General features: G+C 38.4%; 1 protein-coding gene across 2 annotated transcripts; it reads right to left on the bottom strand.

The window, feature by feature from the left end:
- Window positions 1-7,509: 7,509 nt before the first annotated feature.
- hpxb (hemopexin b) lies at window positions 7,510-11,010 on the bottom strand. 2 transcript variants are annotated; one of them, XM_082523066.1, is made up of 10 exons: window positions 10,903-11,010; window positions 10,359-10,384; window positions 10,092-10,184; window positions 9,854-10,011; window positions 9,600-9,753; window positions 9,227-9,439; window positions 9,050-9,142; window positions 8,284-8,414; window positions 8,027-8,174; window positions 7,510-7,955 (listed from the first exon to the last, which is right to left on the bottom strand). In XM_082523066.1, the coding sequence occupies exons 1-10, from the start codon at window positions 10,965-10,967 to the stop codon at window positions 7,729-7,731; spliced, it is 1,308 nt and encodes a 435-aa protein (XP_082379192.1). In that variant the 5' UTR covers window positions 10,968-11,010; the 3' UTR covers window positions 7,510-7,728. The 2 variants fall into 2 exon arrangements, with proteins under 2 accessions (XP_082379192.1, XP_082379193.1); XM_082523067.1 differs by having other exon boundaries at window positions 9,227-9,412.
- Window positions 11,011-12,897: the final 1,887 nt, after the last annotated feature.

Below are 12,897 nucleotides of genomic sequence, written 5' to 3'. Positions count from 1 at the left end.
AAATACATAATAATTAACAGCATTGATATGCACGACAAGACTTTATACAGAACTACCTATGTTTTTAAAAAGTTTGTCTCTGATCAAACTGCAGTTTTACATAAGAAACCAAAAACCATAAATGCTTTAACATTTTACTGACTTTGAGCCAAAGTTTGTCACTATGCAAAACCCCTTAGCATAAGAGTTGAGTCGACTAATAAGACAGTATTTCAAAGTTCCTTACTGAACAGGTTTAAGTTTTGCAGCTTGAACTGAGTATAAAAACTGCCTTCTTTCTGCTGGTTGTGTTTGCAGTGTGGCACGGAAGTGTTGAGTTCCCTGGAGCTGTTTTGTTTAGGAGGACTCTTAAGTTAATTTTCTAGATGAGCTGTAGATTATGCTGTAGCTCTTAGATTTTTTTGAGAGAAAAGAAAGCGATATGATCTAAGAAGTGTTCATTTTTACTTTGCTGTTAGTAATTAACACATCCCACATAGGAATGTTCATTTATGTCCTGTTTTTCTATTAATTCCTGCCAGATTAAAAACACAAGAAAACACATGGATAATGGTTTATGCATTCTAGGTTGTTATGTTGCTTATTAGTAACTTCCCTAAAGCTTTAATTTACCCAATTTTATCCATTGGGGGGAAAAAAGTCAGCCTTGCATCAGGACAGCAAGAGAGAGTGGTTTGGAGCAAACTGTGTTTTGTATTTTTGCAACTTTGTGTTCCTCTATGAACAGATTTGAGTTGCTTATAAATGACACGCTTGAAAAAAAAAATGCAACCTACCAAAGAACAGTCAGTGATTAACATTTGAATTTAAACACTTTTTTCCTCACATACTTCACAGCTCAGCTGTCAAATATCAAAGTGCTTTAAGTAATGCTCATATACTGAAACCAAATGCATAAACATAGATCTAGTGATTGTTCGATAATGTGCATTCATTTCAATTTGAAAAGGTTCATATTTTACACTTTTTGGATGGCGTAGACATGGTGTAGTGGATAAAGTCAACTTAATATTCTTAATAAAGCTAAGTTCTAAATTTCCAGAATAAACTGAATGTTGCTGATGTTGTGCCTGGAATCTGCTGGAGCCACTCTTCCAGTTTTAGGGTTAGAGCTCCTTCCATTCCCTTCCTATTGCAGTTGTTCCTTCAGTACTTCTCTGTTTTCATAAGCGCTTTCTTCCTGATGTTTCTATCTGCTGGAATTGCCATATTTATCACGATTGCAGTCTTCTGCTCCTTTTCAACCACCGCTATGCCTGGTTGGTTGGCCAACATCTGCTTGCCTGGAACTCAAAGTCCCACATGACCTTCGACCTGTTTTTCTCAGTCACCTTTGGCGCTGTTCTCCCATCAGGACTTGGGGACTTCTAGTCCATATGCAGCACAGATGCTCCTGGACGCCATCCAAGCAACTTGGTTGTGCCTCTCAGTGTAAATGGCCCCAGCTTGCATCTTACATCCTGCTAATATGTGGTGGATAGTCTCCTGGGCACCTTTGAACAAGCTGCAACTTGGGACCTGTTGGCGGTGGTAGGCTCCTTCCTCTCTGGATCTGGTGCTTAGGGCCTGTTCTTGTGTTGCCATGATCAGTGCCTCTGTGCTGTCCCTTAGGCCGGCCTTTTCTAGCCACTAGTAGGAAATCTTGATGCCATCTAGTTCCTCTATCTGTCGATGGTACATCCATCGCCCTCTGTCTTCAGCTGCCAGAGGCATTCTTGCAGCTGCTTATTTCTGGGGTCCATCCTCCCGATGTATTCGTGGATGCTCTATGTTTCATCCTGGACTGTGGATTTGACACTCACTAATGCTCCCCTTCCCTTTTCCGTTGCTCAGAGAGCCTTAGGGGCTTTGCCTCAGGAATTTGGAACAATAGGGTCTGACCTATTGTTCCAAAGATGCTAATGCCGCTACTAGACTAGACTGCTAGCTTATATATTATATATAGCTACCCTTGCTCCCAGGCATATTGATTAGCACAACCACCTATCTTTTGGATTTACAGATTCACAGATAAATAGTGCTTCAATTGGATCTGCTGGATCGTTTGTCTAGTATAAATTTTAAACAACATAGCAAATGTGGTTGTTTCCCCAAAATACAATATCCCTTGCAAGCATCTACCACGTTCATGGTATAAACCAGAGCCCTTTTCAGACATAAGGGGCGATCGTGGCTCAAGAGTTGGGCGTTCGCCTTGTAATCGGAAGGTTGCCGGTTCGAGCCCCGGCTTGGACAGTCTCGGTCGTTGTGTCCTTGGGCAAGACACTTCACCCGTTGCCTACTGGTGGTGGTCAGAGGGCCCGGTGGCGCCAGTGTCCGGCAGCCTCGCCTCTGTCAGTGCGCCCCAGGGTGGCTACAATGTAGCTTACCATCACCAGTGTGTGAATGGGTGGATGACTGGATATGTAAAGCTCTTTGGGGTCCTTGGGGACTAGAAAAGCGCTATATAAATACAGGCCATTACATTAACTATGTCACATTTCAGGTTTCATCAATCTGTAAAAGTGTTGACATCCTAAGGTATTTTTTAATGGCCTAATACCAATATCAATATCAAAACAGTGAAGGAGAAGAAGAAGTGCCACAGTACTTGCCAAATATTTGCTATTCGCTGGAGATGGGACATGCCTCAAGTGACATTGAATCTGTTCGTAGAGTGTTACCTCTGTTTTATTTGATTATGATGTTATTGCAGTCATTAAGTTTGTGATTAAGAATGTATTTTCTGTAAAACTAGATGGCATACCATTGATGGGGTCAATCTGAGGTTCATGTTTGGAACTTTTCAAAGTTCGGAGTTAAAGTTTTCCATCATGTCATGAGTTCAACTCCTAAAGCGCATAAATGAACATAAGAAACAAGGTGATAAATGAGAATCAATATACGGTGAAAGGAACTTGTTCTACATACTTTGTAGTTAAGAACAAATCATTTTGTAATGCATAAAATAAGCCCCCCCATAAATGCTGTTTGTGGATAGAGTTTATGTCTCTGATCAAGTTTGGGTGACAATAAATTCAGCACACTGTAGATGCTGAACCACTTAATCTATTCTTAGAGAGGAAGTTGCAGGTTGTGATGTGTTGATTTAACCAAACCAAAGAAATATCCACCAAAGAGATAATACAGAAAATACATTATGTTAGAGTTTCTTTTAAAAAGATGACTTTTTGAAATAAGGTATTATCTTTTTTTATTGCTTAAATGTTTTTTTTTTTAACTTTATTGTACCAAGTTGTTCTTAGTATCTTTGACATGTAGGTAAAGTTTTGCACAGTTAGACAGTTATGAAGACATTGAAATATTTAGAGAGAAGCAAAAATCAGAAGGGTTTCGTATAAAGAGGGATATATTAACATATTTAGTTTATTTGTGGAAATAACAAACACAATTAGACTTGGAATGGACGAGAAATGAAACTAAAGTGATATTTTTCTGTCCTGAAAATGGTTGAAGAGATGTTGGCTCTAGCTTTTACCAGTGGATGTACCTTGAATCAAAGACTTTCTGATGGGAAATGATGAAGATTATATGATGGACTTATCATCTACACAAGCAGGAGCACACACAGAATAACCCCTGCGACTACTCCCACTGTAAAATGATTGTCTTTGAAGAGAAGGGCCTTTTGTCTGAACCTTTTGTTGAAGAACATGTTGATGTAAATGTTGATTTACCTCAGATGTTTACAGAACTGTTACTCAATAAATATTTTGTACCATACCTATATTTGTTGCTTGTTTTGGAATATTTTGGGGTCCGGAGCAATGTTGCCAATTGATTTCAATGGAAAGTAGTTAAAACTTAGCCTAACCTGGTTCTGCTAGAGGTTTCTTCCTGGTAAAAAGTGCTTGGCCATTGGGGTTGTATGATTGTTGGGATTTTTTTCTAATATTTTAGGGTCTTTACTTTACAAAGCCGTGAGGTGACTGCTGTGAATTGGTGCTATATGAATAAAATTGAATTGAACTGAGAGTGCTAATTAGCATATTCATGGTTTTGTTGCATCAGTCTTTTATTCTGCCTCTCAGCCAATGTGGGGTTTTTATCAGTTTCTTCTTTACTTGTGCAGATGTACACTATGCACAGCCACTTCTAGTTATTTCCAAGCTCCAAGGGAACACTTAAAGATTCTTTAATTAAATTTTTGGTGATACATTGAATCTAACCCTCAGTGATTCTACATAGTCCCCCATTTTCAATTGGACAAACAACGATCATTTTAAGTGCAAGGAGTATTTTGTTTTGTTTTTTTTTACTTTTTTTAAATTAAAATCTTGTGCAGTCAATGATTCTCTGGAACCTTTGGACTGATCACCGTATGTTGTGCTTGATACCTTGAGATGCTCTTTCAGACCTTTTACTGCGTCTGCCATCACTGTTTGTGAGCCTTTTTTGCATCCAGCTGGGTCTTTTTTAACTGAAAAACATGCTCTTCATATTTGCACTTTTCCTCCCCATCAGTTTTGCAGACTTTGTTTGAATCTGAACAGACAGTGTGCCATGTAAGCTTAGAATACATCATCAAAAGTACTAGTGATGTCCATGCTATAACATAACTATAACACTGCCTCCACAGCCTGTTCTCACTCCCGAGGAGTAATATAATGACGATTTGTCAAGTCTCGCGTTCCTGAGGAACGCGAAAGGTGACCGTCCGCGTTCCTATGCTACAAGCCGGGTTATGGATGAAATACACGTTCCAGCCATGTATTCCAGCTCTAACCCTAACCTTATACCTAACCATAACCTCATCTCTAACCTTAACCAGCACTCTAATGACGTTAGATAGTGTTTTCCAAAGCGATTTAATCGAAACGAACGTACATGTGTAGATTCATTCCAAACGGTTCTCATGTTTCGTAATGTAGGGACGTGTTGGGTGGCCAGAAGCGTAATATGTTGATTATTTGTCACCTAGCGTAAAATGTTACGCTTTGGGAGTGAGAACGTGTTGGTGTCCATCAAGTTTGATAGATGACTTGGTTTGATAGATCAAACCATACGTGTAAGTAGAGCCAATAATTGGGATTGATAGACAAGTAGACTAACATTCTAAAGAATTGGAATACTGGGAACCAGTTCTCGATTCCCATCCCTACTTCTGTGGTATTTCAGGCCACAGAAGATGCCTTCACTTTGACAGATTTAAGTGATTTCTTAATTCAACAGGTGTAATAGTGATGAGTCCTGGGTGTGGCTAGTGGAACTGAAGTCAGCTTTAAAAAAATGTAGTTAATTCATGGGGGCAGTTACAATAAATTAAATCATCATTTAAAAACTGCATTTTGGATTTACTCGGGTTTTCTTTGACTAATAATAAAATGTATGTTATGACCCAAAACATGACAGTGTGACAATTATGCAAAATCCTAAGAAACCAGGAAGGGGGCAAATACTTTTCCACATCACTGTAAAATCAACTGTGGTGGTGTACAGATGCAAAATTACAAAAGTTGTGTTGTTATCCAAAAATGTGTAAACCTAATTATGTTCTAGCAGCCTGTAGGCAAAATGTGAGATAGAAAAAAAGCAGTCTATTAGTTTGTATATGTATGATATTGTATGATATCGATTGCTGAGGCTGAGGAGCTTCATTTGGAGTCAAAGCTACTGTAAACTACAAAGAAGAGCTGTTGATATAGCAGATATCAAATAGTTACAACGTACTGAGCTTTTGTTATTAGCGTTCCATGCTATGCTAGCTCTCCCTCTATCAAACAAGGCATAGCTCCTGACATGTGGTGAAACAAACAACATACAACTTAATGGAAAGGATAGACCCACTGACACAAGTATAGCCAAGATAGTGTATTCCTAGTCTAAATCGAATTGAGTCATTTTCTTTTAATTACATCTATTATCACAAATCAAGTAACTCAGTTGAAGTGTAAAAATATGTAACAGGTATGAACTGTGCTCTCTGCCAAGTGGCAAAATAGTTCACTCGACCTGCAATCCCTCTAAATACAGGAAATGGAAAATATATATGTTTATTTGCATTTGTCTTTTGAAAGTCATAACTCACCATGACACCATGAATAAATAAATATTAGAAAAACAAAAACTCCTGCTTCAGCTCAGCAAGCTCCTTCAGTTAAATGCGCAGTGCTAGAAAGCGGAACAAAAACCGGTCTAAAAGAAGCTAACAGAAGCATTGACAATCAATAAATTCATAAACAGATGTTTATTATTTAATCACAGTAACAAGTACACTGGATCGCATGCGCGAATATGCACTTACATATTCGTGTGTGTGTGTGTGTGTGTGTGTGTGTGTGTGTGTGTGTGTGTGTGTGTGTGTGTGTGTCCCAGTGGCCTCACCCATTAAACTGTGCTGAGGCCAGCACTTCTTTTATGCTGGCTGAAAGTCCCAGGGATTTTGGCTGAACAAAAACCTCTCCGGGGAGAGAAAAGGCCTTGAATGCCTGCTAATGCTATTCCGACCTCTGGACTCTTGCAGGCTGGTGCGTACGTGTCTGCATGGTCCAGTATGGCTAGAGACAGTAATTTAAATATTTTGCAATAAAGAGAGAGAACTGGATTTATAACTCTGTTATATATATCTACATATACATATTGATAATAAAAGGATGATGGAAATGCAATACCTGACTTTGATGTTGACATATTAAAAATTAACTTTGTTTTCATTTTTTAATTTCAAAAATAATTGTAAAACCTACAACACGTTCAAGAAGCTAATAAAAGGTATGATCTAGTAAAAGTTTTATTTGTCATATGACATATTCAAAAGTTAAGGTGAAAAAGAGATTGTCTGAGGAAAATTATTTTAAAATCAACACAATGGATAAAAGCTCCATCACGTGCATTACTGTGCTGCCCTTGTGTATTTGTGCAATCAATAGGCTATTTAAGAGGGAGGGGTTAAGCCAAAAGTTCATTTTTTAATTCCTAGTTTTCACACTAAAGGAGCACTTAAGCTAACCGAAATGTTATCTGGGCCGACCGAAGAGCCCCTTGGAAGGCAGATGCACTTACAAAAGAGGCATTTAGAGCACTCAAGTGCCCCCTTGGATGTGACATCAGAGGATGTGTCTCATTTGGGCACAGAAGCAATGACTGAAAACAATCTGCATGAGCTGTTTGTTTGACCTGATGCCTTTTAGTCAAGTAATAGTCCTGAAAAGGATTTTTCAGATACCTGAATACTCCGTATTGATTGTATAAAGCTGACAGAAAAGAAATATATATAAGTTTTAAAGTACCAGTATCATTTCTGAAAGCTATAAGAAAAGAAAAAACTTTTGGTCAGCAAGAGGACCTGTAATATCAGTGCAACAACAAGAAGAAGTCACACTTTGTTCATTAAAGAAGCAAATCACTGGGACAGAGCCATGCATGGGAATATGCATGCCTTTGTACAGCAGGTCCTCTTGTGGCCAAACTCTGACATTACTTCATTTTAACTGAACTTGGTTGATTTCAGTTCCAAGCTTGCAGATTCAAAATATAGATGCTTTAATAATAAAGATTTCACCATGAAAAATGCTTTATTCACCAAGCAAGTAAAACTTCATTGCAAGACATGATCATTTTTCCAAAAACTGACTTGAATGACCCTGATTAAGGCCACAAGCCGAAACGCGTTGGTCACCTAATAAAGCTGTTCCCTATTACTTTAGCTTTCGCTGGAGTCTTCACGTCCAAAAACTGACTTGCCAGTAAATTATTATTAAGGTTTCTTCCTCATTTTTCTTTTTCTGATTAATCCTCACACCCTATCATTCCTGACGTGATGTTTCGAGGAACAGGAGCGATCCTGCTTGTAGCCAATATCATGGGACTTTCATAGAGGTAATACTGTGAACCCTTGAACACTTTAATGCCATCTGGACCACAGAGACCAGCATCAATGTCAGGCAAGGGCAAAGGTATTTCTCGGTTGATGACCCTGGGCGTGGCAGTGAGGTCAACGTCACGAATCATGTGTCCTTTTGGAGAAAGCAAATGTAAATACCAATTTTCTCCACAAAAACTAAGACATAAGCACTCAGTAACTTACCTTGGAGTATATGAACTGTGTGTTCATTGGGACAGAGGAAAGCGGCATCCACGGTTCCTTCAATGCCTAATTCCTCCCTGAGGGATTTAGGGTAGCCTTCAATCAGGACGTAGTGGGCATCAGTTTTATAGATGTAAACCTGATCATCCTATAAGTGTTTTGTTAGAATAAGTGGATTTTAGTTTTAACTTCAACACAGAAATTGTGTGTGTGTGGGTGGGTGGGTGGGGGGGGGGGGGGGGTTATATGGTGTCTACCTTAATCAGGTACATTTTGTTGGTGTAGGAGAAAACGGCATCCACCCCGTTTGTCACTTCTTTCCATCCCCTGGTTATTGGAAAGGCGTGAAGGCCGTTACGCCTGTTGTCCACACGCATGTAGTTAAGCCCTGAGAAATTGAACTTGTTCTTTATCATGGCAGAAAACTTAAAGACATTTTTTTACAGGATCACATTTGGATGAAGCACTCCTAAATCTGTATGCTACATATAAAGTGTGGATCAACATGCTATTAGCTCAGCTGTTTCCTTGTAAACTTTCCGGGTTAGCCTGACTCTCACTAAAGTTCAAAAATACACCTGGCAAGTTGTAAAGTTACAAAAAAGAAAAGTGACAATTTGTTTGTTTGATCTGTGCAACAACTAAACTGCAAAAGAATCCTACTTTAGCAGTTACATAAGGCTATATGTTACTTAGCCAAATAGCTAAATGCTATTTTAAGTGTGTTATTAATAAGCACCTTCTTAGTTTAGCTTGGTAACATCATTATTTAGTTGACTGTTAATGTTATTTTATTTGGTATTTAAACTCTTACAGTTTGATGTTTGATGGCAATAAAATAACTGAAATATCATTTTTTTGCTTTAAATTTTATCCTAAATTAACTCAAAATACAAGGACTGTCCGAAGTTCCCTCAGCTAAAAGCCCATCTAGAAATAATTAAATTATAATCTATTTATTCAGTTATGGGAGATCACACTAAGTGAGAGCTGACTGAGAATTTGAAACATATGTCACATTACCTGTAAATAAATAAATTCTGCCTCTGTCATCTGTAGTAATGGCATCTAGTTTGACTTCGCTGCATTTAGGAGCCTTGTGATCACCTCCGTGACCTGCGGGAAACACACAAGATTGTATGTATCTGACAAAAAAACCTCCAAAATGAATCTCTAAGATTCTCTTCTTAATGAACCCACCAAAGTTTTCGCACTTCATGAAGTAATTGCGGGCATCCTTTGGGTACGTGCCGCTAACTTCTCCTGATACTGGGTTGAACCTGGTGAAGTTGTGTCCATGGAAACAGTAGTAGTGTTCTGCCCAGCGGAAAGCAGAGGTGCAGAGAGGCAGGTGGGGCCACGTCTTGGTCTTCACTGTCTTTGTGACTATATCATAAACATACACATCTTGCCCTATGGAGGGAAATGACCACTTTGAGAAGGAGATCACAAGTCATCACAATGTTCTTTTTTATTTATTGTAGCCTCATTATATCACAGTACTCAACAAAATGCTGTCAAAGAATTCATTTCGACTTACTGAATAGTTTTGCAGCAGTAAATGCCAACATACCTTTGAAGAACAGAACAGAGTCGGTAATGCACTCTCCTTGAGGACACTCCACAGCAGCATCTAGATGTGTGGGGACTCCAGGAAAATCCTCCTGGATAGTTTTTGGATATCCGGTCTCCAGAGTGTGGTTGTAATAGCTGAACACGTGGTCATCCTGGAAATAGTACACAATAGTACACAGTAGTACACAATATCTGAGATCAGTAAAAGATGTCTTGACCCATATGATAGCTGAAAGCATATGAGGATCGTACCAGGAAGAGGAAGATGTGATCGTGGGCATCTTGTTTCGCTGGGTTGTGCATCCGAAAAGCAGCATCGACATGGCCGAGGTGGTGGTGTTCATCTAGCTCCTTGAAGAACATCGTTGAGGGTTTAGCTGGACCATAGAAACCATTCCACAGGTGGCCCTCTGAGGAGAAAACACCACAGACACAATATTTTAGAGGATGATTTAGTCCAACATTTTAAGAAAAAGAACATGTCCAATACCTTTGAAGAAGAAGGGGTTTTTTCCACTCTCATCAAGAGTGATAGCGTCAAACTCAATTCCTTCACACCGGTCTGGTAGAGCAGCATCTCCATCTTTATTCCCAAGATAAAAGTAACATACTTTTAACTGTTAATGTAACTTTAATATTCAAAATGCATGTCATTAGACACATACGAGTATTGCTCGGTATAGAATGCTGCTGTGATTGAGATCTAGCTGTTATGTAACTGACAAACAACGTACAGTTTATGTACATAAAATCCTACCTTCTGGTGCTGGCTCGTCTTGATGCCTGTAGATAATTTCAAAAAGTTATTATACTAGATGAAAAAAAGTGAGTCACTTACAAAACAACGCAATAATATGATGACTAAGCAGTCTTAAATTTGTTCAATTGATCCATCTGGTGACCTTTGTAATCTAACAAACAGGGTTCCAAATGGATAAAGCTGACTTTTTCACTAAATCGCCAACTGATAAGAAGAAGAAAAAATCCAGAAATTATTCTATTATTATGTCTAAATAGTTACAGACTGATGTTTTGAGAAAGGTTATCAATTTTAATATGTTCCATTATTCCTGAATTTACAGAGTTGAGAGAATTTATGAGTTGTTTCACATTTTGCCTTTTTAACCTCAACAAAGAATCAACACACAGAGAATTCGTACTGCAAGTGTTCGCAAATTATTTTAAAAGACATGGCGCATCATGCTGCCTTTAAAGCCAGGATAGTAGGAAAAATCCTGCCAACACGAATTGTCTATTTTGACTAAAACTTCAAAATATAAATGGAGCTCATTAACACTCACGCAGGTGCTGCATTAGTGAGGGAAAGTGCCAGACCCAGAAGCAGAGTTCTGGTGATCAGCTCCATGTTTCTCTTGCTGAAGTCCTCAGATCTGGAGTCTCACTCTGGACTGGTGCTGTAGCTGTAGCTTCACAGGAGCTGAAGCTGCACTTTTATTCTGTGCTGTGCATGTGTGGGTGGACAGGTTGGGAAATCCTGTGTTCCTGTGTGTGTGTTTGTATAGCCAGAGTGATGGAAGTTTTGTTGTTGCAAAATATGGCTGTAACATAATTATTTATCACTTTTCACTCAACTTTGCTAATTTTTATTCTTTCTGCATGAGAATGTGTGCAGACCAAAATATATTTCTATATCTGCCTTGAGATGAGAGTAAAGGAGGAGAAGATTTACTTTCATTATGGAGCAGATTAAAGTGTAATCATTGATCTGTCTGGTTACCACTTCTAACTACATTTGATAACTGCACGTTGGTCAAAAAAGACTCCATTTGTGTTACAGTGTTTGTAAGAGATTTCTGGAAATACTGCAATTTTGGACAGTTTCTCAGTTATAGAAATACCCAAAAGCTATTGAACCACCCTTGAAAGTGTAGGGTTAAAAAAAATCTCCAGAAACAACAAAATAGCTGGAAATTAGATTTGAATGAAAGTTTAATAAAATTAACTAAGAAACTGACAGTACAAACGTTATTCAGACCTTCCCAAGCCAACTAAAGAGTTTGATACAGGAGAGATTACAATGAGTTTATTATATTTTGTCATGATTATTATTCATCATCTAAATGTTTTCCAATATGGGAATATACACAAAAAGTCTAAATATCACGCAGGAACACTCAATTATCAAGAGTTACAGATGTACCCGTTGCACTGTGCTCACATTTTCCAAGCATGCCATATTGCTTGCATCTTCTGGAATTGGAAATTAAAGGAAAATATTGAAAATTTATTCTATCAAAGTAGTAATTTTCTACACCACTCTAACTTATGACACTAAATCTTTAAACCTCTTCAAGCATGATCATGTCAAATATAACTGGTAAGAGATACAAGATTTTAGAAGAATCTCAAAAAATGTCAGATTATAACTCTTCTAAGAGTTTAACCTACCTCAAATTATTAGACCAATTATTGTTAGTATATACTACCGGTCAAGAGTTTAAGAACACCCAAATTTTTCCAGTTATTTAATGCAATTCAAGTCAAATGAATAGATTGAGATGGTGAGAAGGTAAGTGGTGAACTACCAGAGGATAAAAAAGGGTAAGGTTACCCAAAACTGAAAAATAATGTGCATTTCAGAACTATTCAAAAAGGCCTTTTTCAGGGAACACAAAACGGGTTAACAATTTAAAGCTGTTCTGCAACAAAAGAGCTTGATCAACCCTTGAAAGCTGGTGCGACTAATTCTTACAGGTGTTCCAACTTACGTCTGCATGAAAGCAGTATTGGAACACGTTGTGGTACCATACCCTCGTGAGCATCAGCTGAACAGTATTGCACGGCAGAAAGTAGTTTGTTGCTGCAAAAATGAAAGAAAGAAAGAAAGAAAGAAAGAAAGAAAGAAAGAAAGAAAGAAAGAAAGATGCAATTAACAATGGAAGAGAGACAGACCATCATAACACTTAAAAATGTAAGTCTTTCCTAAAGAGAAATTGCAAAGAAAGTTAAGGTGTCAGTGAGTACAGTTTCTTTCACCATCAAAAGGCAATGAAACTTGGGCAAACTCTGACAGGAAAAGGTCTGGTAGACCCAAAGCCACAACTGAATCAGAGGACAAGTTTCTGAGATTTCACAGTTCGTGTTACAGGCGGCTCACAGGACAACAGCTTCAAGCACAGCTCAATAGTGGTTGTTGTAAGCAAGTCTCAGTTTCAACTGTGAGAAGACTTCAAGCTGCAGGTTTGACAGGACAAGCTGCAGGAAGAAAGCCATCGCTAAGACGTCAGAATAAGACAAAGAGGCTTGCCTGGGCCATGAGACATCGCCACTGGACT

The sequence above is a fragment of the Aulonocara stuartgranti genome (genome assembly GCF_965226115.1).
Source record: "Aulonocara stuartgranti genome assembly, chromosome: 23".
Taxonomy (NCBI): Eukaryota; Metazoa; Chordata; class Actinopteri; order Cichliformes; family Cichlidae; genus Aulonocara; species Aulonocara stuartgranti.
The sequence above is the reverse complement of the archived record's forward strand: the minus strand, read 5'-3'. Positions and strand labels throughout refer to the sequence as shown.